Source organism: Cryptomeria japonica, chromosome 11 (genome assembly GCF_030272615.1).
Source record: "Cryptomeria japonica chromosome 11, Sugi_1.0, whole genome shotgun sequence".
NCBI classification, from domain to species: Eukaryota; Viridiplantae; Streptophyta; class Pinopsida; order Cupressales; family Cupressaceae; genus Cryptomeria; species Cryptomeria japonica.
The window spans coordinates 52,017,177-52,034,207 of record NC_081415.1 but is presented as its reverse complement, the minus strand read 5'-3'; the positions used below and the strand labels follow the sequence as shown (position 1 = coordinate 52,034,207).

General features: G+C 37.0%; 1 protein-coding gene across 4 annotated transcripts in view; it reads right to left on the bottom strand.

The window, feature by feature from the left end:
• Window positions 1-16,730, bottom strand: part of LOC131051394 (uncharacterized) — an 84,428-nt gene extending 67,698 nt beyond the window's left edge. Inside the window, exons 1-5 of one of the 4 annotated variants that reach the window (XM_057985903.2) lie at window positions 16,227-16,703; window positions 15,957-16,081; window positions 11,275-15,476; window positions 3,805-3,928; window positions 3,559-3,647 (exon numbers count right to left, since the gene is read on the bottom strand). In XM_057985903.2, the coding sequence (XP_057841886.2) occupies window positions 3,559-3,647; window positions 3,805-3,928; window positions 11,275-15,060 (3,999 nt within the window). In that variant the 5' untranslated portion in view covers window positions 15,061-15,476; window positions 15,957-16,081; window positions 16,227-16,703. Of the gene's footprint in view, window positions 1-3,558; window positions 3,648-3,804; window positions 3,929-11,274; window positions 15,477-15,956 lie in introns of all 4 variants that reach the window. The other 3 variants (XM_057985904.2, XM_057985902.2, XM_057985900.2) reach the window with 3 other exon arrangements.
• Window positions 16,731-17,031: the final 301 nt, after the last annotated feature.

Sequence of the window (17,031 nt, the reverse complement as noted above, 5' to 3'; positions counted from 1 at the left end):
CAGAAGGAGTTAGCTCGTCTAGGAATCACAAGATTTGCCACAAACTTCCTCACATTGCAGTCCATGCTTAGGTCTAAGTCTGCCTTGAGACGTATGATTGTTGGTGAGGAGTGGTCTTCCTCATCCTATGCTACCACCCCTGCAGGGAAAGATATGGCAGACTACATTTTTTATGAGCAAGGCTTTAGGGTCCCTTGTGATGAGATAGTGAAGGTAATTTTTTTATAAATTCTACAATTTAACTTCATGTTTTATAACTTATTATATGTATTCTCTTATTTGCTCATTTATCTGAATTACACAATATTTTCAATTTTGCAGTTTGTTAAGCCCTTGGTGGTTTTGTTGCGAGTTGCGGATGGAGATGAGCCTACAATGGGCTATATATATGAGGGCATGGATAGGGCGAAGGAGGCCATCAGATTCGTCTATGGAGGAGATGAGAGAAAGTATGGTCCCATTTGGGAGATCATTGATAGGAGATGGCATCATCAGCTTCATAGGCCCATCCATGCGGCAGCCTATTATCTGAATCCGGCATTCCGTTTTATCCCTTCTTTCAAGGCTGATGTGGAGGTCTTTAATGGGCTATATGCAATCATGGAGAAGATGGGACCTCCTAGTACTTCTCAGATAGACCTTTTTCGAGAGCTACAATTGTTCTCAGATGCACAAGGGGAGACCTTCTCTCATCCTGTCTCCAAAGACGGTAGGACAACTATGATGCCAAGTAAAAATAAATTGTAAGGCTTAATTTTAGTTTTATTCAATACTACATTGTAACTTGTTAAATGAGTTCATGAGTGAGACTGATTTTATTTATTTTTCTCATTTCAAACTCAGATCATTGGTGGAACTTTTTTGGGCCAGAGACACCAAATATTCAGAAGTTGGCCATTCGCATCTTGAGCCAACCATGCAGCGCATCAGGTTGTGAGCGCAATTGGAGTATGTTTGAGCACATACACTCCAAGAGGCGCAATTGATTATCTGTGGAGAAGATGAATGATCTTGTCTTTGTTCACTACAACCTCCGGCTGAGAATGAGAAAGAATGCAATAGTTGACATGTCTCCTATCATTCTAGATGAGGTTGATCTTGAAGCAGAGTGGACCAATGAGAATCAGACAGCTCCTGGGACTCCTACAGCTGTATTTAGTGATGATGACATTGATTGGATCGACCAAGTAGATATAGAGGCTGAGGCTGTAGCCATGGCAGAGGAGGACCAGAAAGCACGAGCAGAGACAAGAAATACTGAGACTTAGAGTGACACAGTTGTTCCTGATGTTGGTGAGCATAACATAGTTGTTCCTGATGTTGGTGAGCATGGCATGGTGTCACGGGGAGCGACTATGGTTGTTGAATCATCCAGGACCTACTTTAAATGCCTTCGCAGGGGGCCAGGGCAAGAGGGTGCACGGCCCTCTGAGCCATAGGCTTGTACACTTGTAGTTGTATTTAGTATTTACTATTTACCTTTGGTATTTGTATGAAACATTTGATGATCATCATATGATGACATGGATTTTTTATTCCATGAGTTTTGTAATATTGTATAAATTTGACAATATTTATATATCTATGTTTGTTATTTTCTTCAGCTACAATTTGCATTTATGCCTATGTGATTGATGTATACTTGTGTATGTAATCAAATGAGCCGAGTTTAATGATGTTTTTGTGTCTTTAAGGTGTATTCAATAAAGGGTGTCTGAAACAAGTTTTAAATCTTTAAAAATCTCTAAATTTCTTGAGTTTTTCACTTTCCCGAGTCCAGCCGAGTTTGACGCCGAGTCCCGAGTCCGAGTCGACCTTTCCAAGTCCGAGCCGAGTCCGAGCCCCGTTTCTTTGTAAAAAACACATCAACACTTACCTTGCAATCATGAACAGCCAACTTCACTTGTGTTTTAGATATTAATACCGGTTCTCTTCGACATTTTTCATCACTATATTCTCTCTTTAATTCATTGTATGCCATTTCTTAATGGCTGGAAAATGGATTGTCGTTGGCGCATCTCCCTTCCCAAGTATTTTTGGGAATGTGGTGATCCTGCAAAATTTGATTATGAGAAACCGAGCAAAGATTTCTTCCTCCCCTATACTCATGTGGGAATCACCATTAACATAACACACTAATTGGCCAAGATTGGTTGCTCTCCACTACAAGGGCTCTCTTCTCAAAGGTGGCATCTTTGTTTTTGTCAAATTATATGGACCTCTTGGATTTCGCCTTGATCTCTGCTCTTGATAATCTTTATGTCCAACCTTATATATTTTCTCTATAAGAATTGGACTCTTGCCTACAATCTTACTGCTTGAATATGGGTTTGCATCCAATTGGTGGATTTATGGATAGATTGGAATTGATATCTAATGCTAATTGCATTGATCTTCTCTTTGCTACCCGCTCGGACCTTCTCACCGATCCTTTTGATGTAAACCTCCTTTGTTCGGATGTTAAGTCTCAGGTTCTTGTTGATGTTGTGAACCAATTCACTTCTCTCCATCTCCTATCCATCCACACGATACACTTGATGGTTACTTTGACTGACTTGATGCCTCCTTCGGATCTTCTTAGTTCGAGTGGTAGCATTTGATGTTTTCTCCTTTGGTAGTCTCTGTCTCAAACACATTCCACAATCTCTTTGTTCGTAATGGATTTTGTTTGTAGATGTTTGCTTCAATGTAATAATTTGTGACCCATTTGGTGGGCTTTTTTGCCCTTCCACTACCCTCTTCTATTCTACTACCCGATCAGTGAGTCCTATGTAATTGGGTACTTTTTCAGCTGTAAACTTTTTGATTGATATAATATATTCTACAATGACTATGTCACTTTTATTGAAAAAAAATCTTGGATGTCTTCCCTTATGAAAACAAGCACAGAAATAAAATCTTTGGTGGTATAGAACATGATAAAAGGGAATTCATGGAAAGTTAATTGAGGTTAAATAACTTAAGCAAAAATGCATGCATGTGCATGAAAAATAGACAAAAATGTTTCCTAACCAATTGGAGCTTATAAAATTCTTACACATGAGCCTTTCTATATGCATATAAAATCTTTGGTGGTGGTATAGAACATGATAAAAGGGAGTTCGTGGAAAGTATATTGTGGTTTAATAACTTAAGCAAAAATGCACACATGTGCATGTAAAATTGACAAAAATGTTTCCTAACCAATTGGAGCTTATAAAATTCTTACACATGAGCCTTTCTATATGCATATAAGCACACAAGTATATGGAAGCATGAGGCTCTCTGAATTAGAGTCCACTATTTCTTTTCAGCATATTCTTTGAAAGATGAACTTAATTCTTCTGAAATCCAATGTTCTATATCTAAGTTTGATTCAACAGAACCTTATACGACCAAGGAGAGGAGCTAATATAAGACAAATGTATTCTATTATTTCCTAAAGCTATTCACAAGAGAATCCTCATATTGAAAAGGATGCAATTCAGATGGTTGTTAGATTTTAACAAATCTAACCTTTATCAAAAACTGAAAGACAGGAATATATTATATAATATAAAGCACATAATGAAAATATACCATCTTACAATCCTGTCCACAAAACACAGCAACTGTTTCATTTGACTCTCCAACTTGGATTGCTCTTTCATGTAGACACTTCTTGTGATCTGGGTTATATGAAGACATACAAAAATTTCAGTACAGAACTATATTCAATAGTATCGTCTTCCAGTATAAATTGCACTGCCTCTTAGCAAGAATTAAAACATCTTGAAGCAAAAAGCTACTACAAATAATAAAACCAGAGAGTATATGTTTGCATACATTTATGTTCACATTGATCACAGATTAGTAAATCTGAAACAATTTCTTTTTCTTCGTCATGACCAATTTCCCCACAAATTCCACACGTGCAGTTTGAACAGTACCAGTTCCCTTCAGGAACATCCTGAAAAAACAAAAAATCATAACCACACTTCAGACATTCTTTCCCCAATGAAGCATATTATTTCAGATACGATTCAGCAGAGATAAATAGAAAATACTGCATATAAAGTAAGATGCACCATCATACTGTACCTATCCTAGATTTATTTTCTTCTGGCTAAAAGCAAGGTATAATAATATTCACCCAAAATGCTTGAGAACCTGAAATCTCCTAAGCCTTCAGACCTCATTATCTGTTGCTAATCAATAACCCAATATTTCAATTTCTATTTACTACTTACTTGTGTATGACTGAATCTTAACGACTTGACAACTTTAATTTACAGTATGCCTTTATGGCAGAGAATCACTCCATGGCCAACAAATAAGATTGTAATGCATATATCAATGTGATAACTCTAATCTATAACTCTAGTGAAACTCTATTAGAATATTGTAATGTTTCTTTAATGGTCATCTTAGTCATTTTAGTCGTCTTTAATTAGTTTCTGTTTTCAGCTTCAGTCTACGATTGTTTTTTTTAGAAACATTGTCTCTTGTAAATTCTTTATAAAGAGCTCTCGCTCTATTGTTTAATAACATCAAATATTTTAACAAACTCAATGGACTTGCTTTTATTCAGGGGTAACCCTTTAGGATTGAATTCATTGATACATGTCGTGCTTCATTTTTGCTAAAAGTACTTGTTGAAGCAGCCTCAATAAATATAATCAAAACATTCAATTTAAAAGTTTAAAAAAAAAACTGCCCAAAATAAAACAGAGCAAAACAATCATGTAGACATAAAACAAAAACATCAAATAAAAATTATTCAATATTCTGGAATGTAGATTGTAAGACAGCAAAGCAGTAGTGAATTCATGCTAACTTTCCATTCTTCCCACCTAGTCTTATTTTCCTCCCTGTTCAGTCCTGCCAACATTTTGACTCGTCTCCTCTTCCCCCTTTATCCTTCAAATATTATGTATAATTTGAGCTAACCACAAGGCTGCATGAAGGAATCAGCAGGGAAATGAACAGCATGAAGAGCTTTGACATGAACAAGTTGTCTGTGATGTCTACGATGAATTTTAAAAATGACTTTTCAATCAAATGAGAATGAAGACCCTATAAAACTATCGAAATTGTGGATACCTTGAGCTCAGCAAACAAAGAATAAAGCAAGATTTAAAATTCATTTTACCATACAACGAAAAACATGGTGATTTGAATTAATTGGAAAAAATTATAAAAGCTGACAAGTCAAACTTTCATTTCGACCTGTAACAATTTTAGAAATTGATAAATCCGCAAAAAAAAAAGAAATGAAATGAAATTGGAAACAAGACATAGCTCAATTTCAGCAATATGTTTTGCGGTTAAGGGAAATGAACCAGAGAACATATGGAAGCAACCACATTTAAATTAAAAAAAAAAAAATCCAACTTGAGACAAATCACCAAGGAACTATTTCCACATATGGTCTAATTTATGTCATAGTAGAGACAAAATGAGTAACTATTTACAATATAGTAGGCATAATTTTTACAAACTACATTTAAATAACTTAATAAGCAATTGCATATTTCTGGAAATAATTGTGTAATGTATTTTGCATGAACAATTTGAATCACAGTGATCCATCATCAGGATGAGGAGGAAAAAATGTCAACAACAAGAGATTGCACACTTCTTATGATAAGATGTTGCATGCTTAAATGTTTTTTGTTGCTCTCTACAACTCAATCAAACACAATGTTGATGACCAGATCTAAATCTAAGTCACGTATGCTGCTCCACTGACTCTAGATAGGGAAATGAATTGATCGGTTCTAGTATTCTTCTATGACAAGGATCAATTACAACATAAACAGGTCCAAAGAGGCATCAACTTAGCAAAAGAACTATTATAGCAAACAGATAAGATAGCAATAGTTGGAAAATATAAAAAAATAGCTAAATTAACCAAATCAAAATATAACTTTCTGAGTCTCCAATAATGACAAAGAAGCCTCATACTTTTGGGACAGATGAATCTTAAGCAGCAGACCTCTTTGAATAAATTACTATAAATAGTCAAGTCTAAGTCTAATTCTAAATTTGTCTATATATCCTTACTTTCTAGATAGGGACAGCATCATGTTTGAAACCCAATACCATATCGAAACAAGTTCTCGATTCACAATTTAGCATACATGCATAATCGATGTAGCTCTTTAAACAAACATCTTAATTGTTGTTAATCTTGGTCCCACATGTGCAGCAACTGTAAAAAGAGATGTCCATTAATCAATACTGCACTTTTGTTTGGATGCATATATCCAAACCTAGATAGGAACTAGATATAAGAATATATGCCATTATGAAATTACAGAACAAGCTTGCTGCTCAGTTTAAATGATGTCCTAAAGAGTAGACCAACAATTCAGATAAAATTGCACACATTAGACTAAAGAAATATCTTAATGACTACAAGTTTCAAGCTCAGTTTTAAAACAATCAAAAGGTTCTCTAATAACTAAAAGCCAAGTTCCCGGTTCGTGTATTTGATCGGAAATGAGTAAGGGATTCTGGTACACCAGTACAGCAAAAAAAATCTCTTGGGTATGTTGTTGCAATTGTGTGCTTGAACCATGATTGTCCTATGGTTGGACCCATATTGCACCAACACTCTTGAAAATTTGATAAGAGCTTGAGGTCTAGTGGAGCTTGAAGAAGTTGATCCTGCTGGAATGCTGGCAAGGTTTCGGGCTGTTGCATGTTTGAATCTGAGACAGTAAATCTGAGAAAGGTCTGTGCCTATCTATCTGTGTCAAAGATCCTGGTCCTGAGTGGAGGATTGGATGCACTTGTTAACCATATTAGCTAGTAATCATTGTAAATGCAGATGAAAAAAAGCTAAAAGGGTCATTTAAATCGAATCTGTGATCAAATTCCTTATATTAACTCTAAGGTAAGGTTACAAGGTTTTGATCAAACAAACTCTAGCTAGAGAGAAACATTTAACCTGAAGGAAACGTTGAACAAAACCTTTCTACAACTCCCAAACCAAATACAGTCACAAGATTAATTTACAAGTAACAAACCCACTGAGTTTCATCTAAAACTAAAACAATACAATCATTAGAAGAAAGTACTTAACTAGATTAGCATCACAAATCACCTTTACAACCCACGATTCCAATACTAATATTACAAGAACTGTTAAACAAGAAGAGAATGAGTTGTGTAGGCTTATTCTTGCACGGAGAGTAAAGCATCATTAATACCACTAACACTAAACACTGACAAGATAATCTTGGCAGAATCTTAATACCTCTGCTCTGTCTTGTCAACTTTAATATAGAAGCCCAGGTTGTCACAATCACAATAGCATAAAATCTTTCACAGAAGCCAGCACTTCTCTGAGACAGTCATGAACTTTAATGTTTTAGAGTTTGAAAAATCACTGTTTAAAGTATTTCTGGGCATATGTTGTCTTTGCCCACCTGTGGGAGCACCTGGGATCCTTTGGGAGCATCCTAGGAGCATCCCAGCCACACCAGGTTCCCTGTTGGGCGTGCAAACAAGACCTGATCAGGAGAACCCGGAAACATAGGCTAAATGAAATATAATTACCATTTGAGAGCTTGAATGAGACAACAAAGTCATAGACAAGTAGGGAAATAAAAGAGAATTCTAGCTACAGAATCCTACAGTAAGAACCAGTCCCAATCTTCTGATGCCAAAAATTAAAAAATAATGTACCATTATCTTTACTGATTCATAACAAAAGAGGCAATGTAAACCTGTTGGGGCAATATTAGATAGAAATTCTAACTACAAATTGAATTTGAGATGAACAATTAACACAAGCTTCTAGGGAAGCAAAGATCAGTTATAGACCTGCATGAATATGAAGCTGAAATTTGTCTACATTTAGATCTAGAAGATATTTTAGACCTCAATGCATAGCTACACAAACCTGAAACAAGAAAGGGTACAAGGTAGTTGCTAGCAAAGAAAATGATGGTTATTTGCACCTGTAGCTTAAAAGGTTTACTCCTATTGCATCCATAGATAAGAATGTCCACATAATATCCACACCCGTACCTAGTTGCACGGTACACCCATGCAACCGTGCAACAATGGTTGAGATGAATTTAGATTAAGTTTTGTAGCATATTGGGAAGCTAAATTCAGAGAAAATTCTAGTATGAACCATGTTGTTAACAAAAAGACATGGAATACAACAAAGACCAGTTCTGGGATTAACATGAATAATAGGCTGACAACAGTTGATGTACTTACCAAAACTATAAACAATTTGACTTAGAGTCAAAATATACAATAACACTATAAGGAGATTGTTTGTGCTTGTACATTGAAAATGATCCAAATTTCAAAACATAACCAAGGACGCAAACACATACAGATGGATGTCACTGTGTGAGGTAGTTCAAACAACAAATTAGAGTTAACTAAGGACAAACCAATATAGGAGCATCTAGGACACAACCATGTGCCAATACAAGCTCAATGGAACAGCAAACTATTTAACCAATATTTCCACTAAAATGCAACCAGCATAATCCAGTAACATTGTTAGGCAAGACAGCTATATTTGACTATCAAAGTGCATTTCCACTCACGTAAAAGCCAAGGAAATTTGCATGGGCTGTCATGCCCCCTACCATAATGAAATAAGAATAATATAAATATAAAATAACACCTATATTGATCGCCTTGTAAGGAAGACAAGGCACTAATCACTTACAAGTTACAATTCTTGGAAAAATATTAATCTAGCAAAGCGATAAGAAAAGAAATATTAACAAGTATTACAAAGATCAAAGGAAAAGGCAGCGATTGCCAAAAGATAGTTATCTTAAAACAAACACTAATCAGATGATTTCAAAGAGCCACGAGTTGGAAAAGGGCAGTGGTCAGTTGAAAGAGTCGCCTCACTTCGAAGGGAGGTGATCATGGCCAAGAGATATGTCCCTTCATCCCTCTTGAGAGGTATATAAGGCAGATTCTTCATTGGGGAGAGGGCACTGAAGAAGATCGGAATTTAGATATATACATAAACTGCACTGAGCAAACAGCAGCTATTAGAATTGACAAAATAACTACTAGCAGTTGCTTAGTGAAAAGGCAGCGGACAGTTATTAAAAGACATCACCTTTTGGAAGGGTTGTGTTCATAGAAGAGACAAAAACTCGCCATTGCCATATGAAGGATGTATAGGGCAGATCAGTAAAAGGAAGGTATCATGAATGAAGATCGAAGAAGATAAAAGGAATCCAGATCAGATTGGAAATATATATATACAGCAATCAATAGCAGAATTCTGACTTAGACTGGTATGCATCAGAACGTAAATATGCTTGATGTGTATGTATAATGGTATGCAATGTTGTTAGAAATCTATACTCTCTAATATATCTTTGACTAAGCCTTGTCAATCTATTATGTTACTTTATTTAATAAAATTTGTCTATTCCTTGTTCCCACAAGCAATTATACGTGGAATGGCAGAAAATAAGTTAGGGAGAGACAGTAGACCGGTTCCCTCGAAATAAGTAGGCCACCCCAAGTAGGAATTGTCTTACTTGGATGTTCCTGCCACTTGTGGGCCAAGGGGCGGGCTGTTATAGTTGGATGCGCCGCACTCTTGGGCTTAATTGGGCTGAACAGTCTCTGGGCACCCTTTCGATGTTTTCCTTTCCAAATTCTACTATAGTTGGTTATGGCAATAAGCTAAGGTTTAGGCTCTAGTAGGAAATCTATTTATCATTTCATATGATGTTTAATTGTCCATTAACTCTCAAACTCAATAACTTTAAATGAGTTAACTTTAGAATGCTATTGGTAGGCAAATTATATTGTTGGAATTGTTAATCTTGGTCAAAAACAGGTACATCCCAATTTGGGGACATCAAATAGGCTAACCCTCAAAGCACGTTGAACATAATAACAAGCATAAATGAAGATCAATTGCCTCATTTAATAGTAATAGACAATAAAGAATACAAATAGAAACATATTTTGGGTTTTTGGTCTTGGACCGAGGCAAAGATTACCTTGGAATTGCAACATTGATATACTTCTTAATCAACTCAAAGCTAGGAAATGAAATTTGGGAGAGAATATTGTGAACAGTGGCATCAACTAACTACTGGCATAGAATGACACCTTTTAAATTGTTTACTAATACAAATCTACATCTCAAAGGAAACTTTTATCAAATAGCATTTTTTGGTTTCCAACAGACAAACTTATTGTGACCATATTGTTGATGTTAATGCACTTTAGAGTTGCAATAATCTAGTAGAAAAGGGTACGTTTAAAGGTCTTGATGCTTAACAAATCATTACAATGAACACTGTAATCAGAATTCATAGTGCCAAATAGACATTAATTGAGAATTAGCCTACACAACTCTAGTTATAAAGATATAACCATGTACCAATAATGAAAATAATATGACAACTAAACTAGTAAATTAGTATCCTAGAAGGAGGAATGTAAGTGATGATATGGCTCATGTAACTAGTTTCTTGAGAAATGTGATAATTTGAAAACAAATTCATCTGTAATTTTGTGCTCATGGAGTTCAGGTCTCAAATGCACGCCAGACATGTATTAGCTCATTCAGATTCAAAGCCTGGCTAATGATAGCATGCACCAGGGTTCTGCTGCAATCACAGACCAGGTGGAGACACACCAGTCACTCACAAGAAATTCCAGCAACCTAGGGGATGCTCCAACAAACAGGAGGAATCATTCCAACCCTACAAATGAATTCAATTGCCTAACCTCTGTGCACCCAGCAAGAGGGTTTGTACTACCTACTCCATGCAACCCACTAATCCTGAAAATCTACAGGAGTTCTTAACATGTGAACAGTAAATGCATATTCAACTCTTTTGCTTACACCCATAGCAATTAAAAGTAGGCAAGTGACAACTTTTACTAAGAAAATGAGAAACCAAAGCCTTTTAATGAATGGAAAATCTATGTCAAACTGTTTCCAATTTTCTGTTTTGAAATATACAGAACCAAGAGGATACTAACAAAATTGCCAGTAACATCCTAGAGGATGAAGCAGACATTTTGAGTGCCACACAAAATAGATGAGAAGATGCATTTATAGAATTTAATATTCGAGCATATGCTAGGACAAACATTAATCAAAATTATCTAACAGAAAATTCAGTTGACCTTGAATCAACATAGATTATTTTATTTTCATTCCCTCGTGATAAGTCCAGTGATCTGACTCAAAATGTGGAAACATGAACACAACTATATCCAAGATTACAACTAAAAGGATCAGTTTAACAGAGCTGTAGCAAATTACTCTACCTCAACTTAAAAGCATACCTTTAGTGTCAAACAATCTTGGTGGAAAGTTGAAGGACATCTGTCACAGCAAATTAAATCACCACCATCACCACAAAATCCACAAGCATCATCATTTTGATCATTCTCGTCAACATCTATGAAACGCATGCCACCTTTCCTATTCTTGTATTCTGCAAACCATGCCTCAATTTGACACATTGTAAGTGACTTGCCGGACTGAACAAAAATGTTTGAAAAGGCTCTTTTAATTTGGCTACCCGCATGAGTATTAAAGTTTGATACTGATAGAACCCTCTTACAGCACTTGCAATGAATCCCATCCCTTGTAATCCAACCATGCTTCACTATCCTGTTGCTATTTTTATTCAAATATTGTACCGGCTCACCCTCGGACACAATACCAGCATCTATCAACCAACGGAGCACAGTCCTTTTGCTTGTAGATGAAGCACCTCTTTGACCTTTAGGATGAGAATCCCTTTTGCCAGAGCTGCGAACTGACAAAGCACATCCTCCTCTGCGATTTTTATTCTTTTCTCCTGGGGAAAAAATGGTTTTCCCATTGACAATCTTTTTTTTAGTACACATATCACCTGAACCCTCTGCGACCCATGAAGAGCGTCTTCTATTTTTTAAGATTGAAGCTAGTGTAACATTGTCATCTTCTATGATAACTGTGTCTCTTTTTGCTTTAGATTCATTCTCAATACCACCATGTTCCATGCAGCATTTAGGACATTTTCCTACTTGTGACTTATTGATCTGCCTACCCACTTGTGATTCTTTTGACTTTCTTCCAGGTTTGCTTGCCTTTAATTCATTAGACTTTCTTCCAGAAGTGCCAACCCGTGGATAGCCTAACTTAGACTTTCTCCCTATTTGTGATACAAATGAAATTTTGCCTGATTGCTCCTTACTCCACTCTTCAATTGCTACAGGGTCATTGCAGTATTTAGCCATCATGCCTACTTTTTCATTAGTTGAGCATCCTCCTAATCTGCCTGTTTTCTGTTTATCAAACCGTCTGCCTCCTGACCGACTTATTAGTCTATTTGAATTCTTACCAAGCTCTAGTTCACTTAATTGCCTACTTAGCTCTCGCTCAATGGTAACCTCGTGTTCAGACTCTCTGCACGCTTCTTGTTCATTTGAATTACTCTCTGCCAGGCACTGTTGCTCCTCTTCTGACCTCTCATTCTTCAATGTATTGGTTGAAGCTAGCTGAGCATCTCCATGCTCCGAGATTTCTCCCTTCAAAATGCTTTTTTTGCAATGTTCATGACAACATGACTCTGCATGTGTAGATTGTTCTAAAACTTTCCCATTTCTTTCCCTTTGCACAGGAAAATTGTCCTCTAAATCACCAGCATGTAACACCTTTTCACAGATGCTCCTCTCAGAAGTAACAGATGGCAGCTTATTGTGCATGTCCCTTTTGTCTAAGTCATGCAACAACTTATCATGTATGAAATTTTGTTCACAGGAATCACAATAATTCTCATGCATGTTTTTAAGGTCTGCAGCAGGAAGCTGATTGTCTGTGAACTTCAGTTCTCCAGAATTTGGGAGCTTCTTCTGGGGATTCTTTTTGTTACTATCAGGAAGCTTCTTGTCTGCCCTCCGTAGCTCCCTGGCACTTAAAAGCTTCTCTTCCATGCACTTTTTCTTACTAACACGTGGCCGCTTCTCATGTGTGCTGCTCTGTTTTTGGACATTAGATTTCTTTCCAGGTATATTGCTTTCCTTGGCAGCAGATAATAGCATCTCATGTATGCACCTCTGACCAGCCACATGGCATGCCTTCCCATGTACACTCCTATGCTCCCTAGTCTCTAGATGCTTCTCGCACATGCCACTTTGGTTGGTAATTCCACACATATTCCCTCTTTCCCCACAATTTGATAGCTTCTCATTCATACTCTCTTGTTTCCCAGAATGCAGAGATTCTATGCATGGAAAAGAATGTCCATTTATACATCCTTGCATGGAATGCTCAATGTGATCATCAATGTTGACTATATCTTTCTGCATTGCACATTCCATCCGTCTATCCTTTTTAAGCTTTTTTAATAATCTAAGGTCCTCTGTAAATACCATGCTCATTAAGGGATTATCATCACTAACCTGATTACCAGCACAGATATTCGAATTCTGCTCACCACTGTCTAACTGTGTCAAAGATTCATCCAATTCAGACCAAAAATCCATTCGTCTCTCCAGTGGCCTCTTGTTAGCTTTCAACTGTTTTGTGTTGGGAGCTTTTCCAATCTTTGTCGCATTTGCAACCAAACTCTTCCTCAAGGCATTCCATGCTTTTGGCAGGGACCAGAAAGCTGAGCCCGAGGGTGAAACATACACAGAATCTTGATAGTCTCTACCAATCCTAGGTTTCAATTCAATCTTCCAACCAGCTGCCAGAAGACGTACCTTTGCACGCTCTCGGAGATTCTTACGTAACTCTGATAGTGGCACTTGCTTCGGAGTTTCTGTTTTCTTCAACAGTATTGGTAAGCTATGCCTCCTGCGATTTCCCAACATGTTTTTATCCCTATCCTTGTCATCCAATGTTTTATCTCTGGCAACATTACCATCACTTAAATTAGTTTCTGGACTTAGAGTAATGGCCCTCTCCTTCAGCTCTTCTGAACTTCCATGTCCATTGTGTCCTAAGATTTCCCCTGGTTTTGTGGATGCAGCCAAAGAGCAACTTCTATGCCCTGAATTTTTGTTGCTATTATCGGCATTGAGCTCATAAACTTTAATTTCTTGAGTATGGGGAAGTACAAATCGGCTTAAGAGCATTCCCCCGTCAGGAGATTGAGCAATGGGATTTGTCATTTTCTGGTTATTTTTCTTTGCCAAAACTGCAGATTGACAGCTATCCTCTGTATCCTCCTGATATGAATGGCTTACTTGGACCTTACCATCAATTATCCTATTCTGCTCTCCTTGAACAAGACCATCAAGGCATTGCTTCCCCTTCAATTCATTCAAATCAGTACGGATTTCATCAGAAACGACATGGTTTTCATGGGAGCCAGACCCATTCTTTTTGGAATTGGGAATCTTATTTGCATATGATTTATCTGACTTCCCACTTTCCTGGAGAGAATCCTGTTGATCAGAAGCATCCAGATTTTCAACAGCTGCAAAATGCTGTGAAGCAGACTGAATCTCCACATTACATTCCCTTCCATGATCTTGCAGTGAATTATTTTTTTCTGGTGCATTTTCCATAGCCTTTGATTTCTTTGACATTCTAGCACGACTGCATATACTTCTGCTAGATTCAGAAACACCAGGGTCGCTGAAAACAGCTTTTCCCGCATTAGTTTTTCTCTTCTTCAAAGTTGTCCCTGTTGAACCAATCCTCTGACTAACATTTTTATCCCTTAGCATGGAAACTTCAATACTCTGAGAAGCATTACAGTTTTTGCCTCCTATTCCAGCACTTGAAAGGCCCCTACTTCTATTACATCCTTCCAGTAAGATATCCGATGTGCCTGTGTTGTCTGACAAAATTTGTGAATCCTCTTCTCTGGGAGAAACAGACGTAAAATTGTTATGTTCCTCGCTGGAGCTTTCTAAGCTGTCTTCAGAGCTAACACTCAACATTTCTGAATTAATTACAGCCCTGATCAATTCATTTGCTTCCTCTGCACATTTTCTTTTACATCCACGAACCCGTGATAACTCTGCCTCAGAAATTTTCCCGCTCTCCTCCTTTCTCATCTGCATTGTCAGTATTGCATCAGACGACCCACCAGTGAGCTTGGCCGTATGAGAGTTTGCTCTACACCGCATATTTTCCAAAAATCTAACTGAGATCAGCTAGTGATCAGCTAGTCAATCATTTCTATGCAACAGACCAGACACGAATTCAACCTACTTCTCCCTCATCTTCACTGTTTTCCCACTCCTTTCCCTGACTTTTCATTTCTTACCCTAAACATCCAATCAGAGTCCTAAATGCTATCCAGATTGCTCCTGTCGTTTGTCTTCTTTCTCAATTCTTTCACTCCTCTCCCCCATTTTTCCGCCCTCTTTGCCCCTCTTCTTTCGCCATCTTCTTCCGTCACTAATTCTTTTCTTGACTTGTGCAAACCATTATTTACCCTACACTCTCCAGTCATTCCACCACCTTTCGTTCACTAGCATGATTTATCCATTTCAAATCTCTCAAGTCTCCAGTATTTTCAGGCCTGCAATTTTCCTTAGTCCTACAGAATCACACGTAAATTTCCATAAATGCTAAAAAAAATCGGCTTCTCGCCCTAATTGTCGCTTTATTTGCCCCATTTATCTATAATTCAAACATTAACGTCATTAATTATTACCATATTTCCCACCCCGCCTTCCCTAGCACATTTATTTACCCCACATTATGCATTATTAAATCTAACCCCCAAATGCCTGCAACATCCTACAAAACCTCGTATTTTCAAACCCAGCCATAAGGGCTCCACAGAATAAACCTTCAAAATATATCAGATCTTTCCGAAATTGCATTTTTCATTCTGTAAGCCACTAAAACCAATTAAAACGCCAAGTATAAAGCTTTAAAGAACCTCAGATCTTTGCGAAACTGCATTCTTAATCATTTGTCCCACTAAAATCAACGTTTTAACACATATTTTCATTTTCAACATTTTAATTATAAGCCGAGAAAATCAAACGTTTCGCAAAAGATTCAAACATACCTTATCCAAACGCAAAATTTCTTCCCAAAAAAATCCATTTCATCTGATAAAAATGCAATCCTCTCCGATTTTTCTCTGGAAAAAAGCCCTTCAACTGAACAAAACGCGACAATTCCTCCAAATACCTACCCACAAAGCCCTTCCAGCTCATTAGAATCCAATCTTTCCTCAAAATTTCTTGCCCACCCAAAAAAACCCAATCACATTACAATCTGTTCTCAAAATTCCTCCAAACAAACCCCTTTAACCACATATAAAAGCAATCTTTACCAAAAATTCTATGGAAAAAACCCTTCTGTAATTCAAAAAAGCATATTTTCACCAAAAAAAAATCTCCACACTCGCTTCCAAAGGGATCTCCACGCTTGTAGGAGATGACACTACAAGCTTCTTCTTCCCCCATCCTCCTCCTCCATTCTTGAAATCAGTTCTTGGTACAAACAAAAAGCTGTTAAGATTATCTTTGCATTAAAATGCTGCTAAAATAGCCTTGAATTTGCAAACTTAGTAACATATAATGTGACCTGTGATTTCCAAGTTTCCATTAGGTTTGACAAAATACATGTCATGTATTAATGACATTGTGAACTTTGAGGGGTTTTTTTTGGATTTTGGGTTTGAGCGCTGAGCTAAAGTTTTTTGGTAGTTGTTTTCTTCATACATTTAAATGCGTACAATGTTTCATTTCCCCCTCATTTTTTCAATACCGATTGAAAAAGACATTACATGGTTCTATTAGATACTCGCGTACTGCTAATTTGTCAAAAAATTTGCGGGTCTTCAAAAAGAAAAAAGGGCGGATCTTTATCATCAAAATCAGTTAGTTATTTATATTGCATGGCATCACCAGATTGGTTTTTACCAGGTTTGTTTTGTTCGGATTAATGTCTTCAGGATTATTGTTGTTGTTGAATATACCAGAGGAATGGAATAAGGTGAACATTTCAAATGTCTATGGTGTTTAATACTTGCATTTTAATGGAGGAGTGAGAAAGGGAATGTCAACGTTTGCTATATTTGATAATGGATATAGATTTCCAATACTTTGGGTTTCCATAAGTATATAAATAAGAAA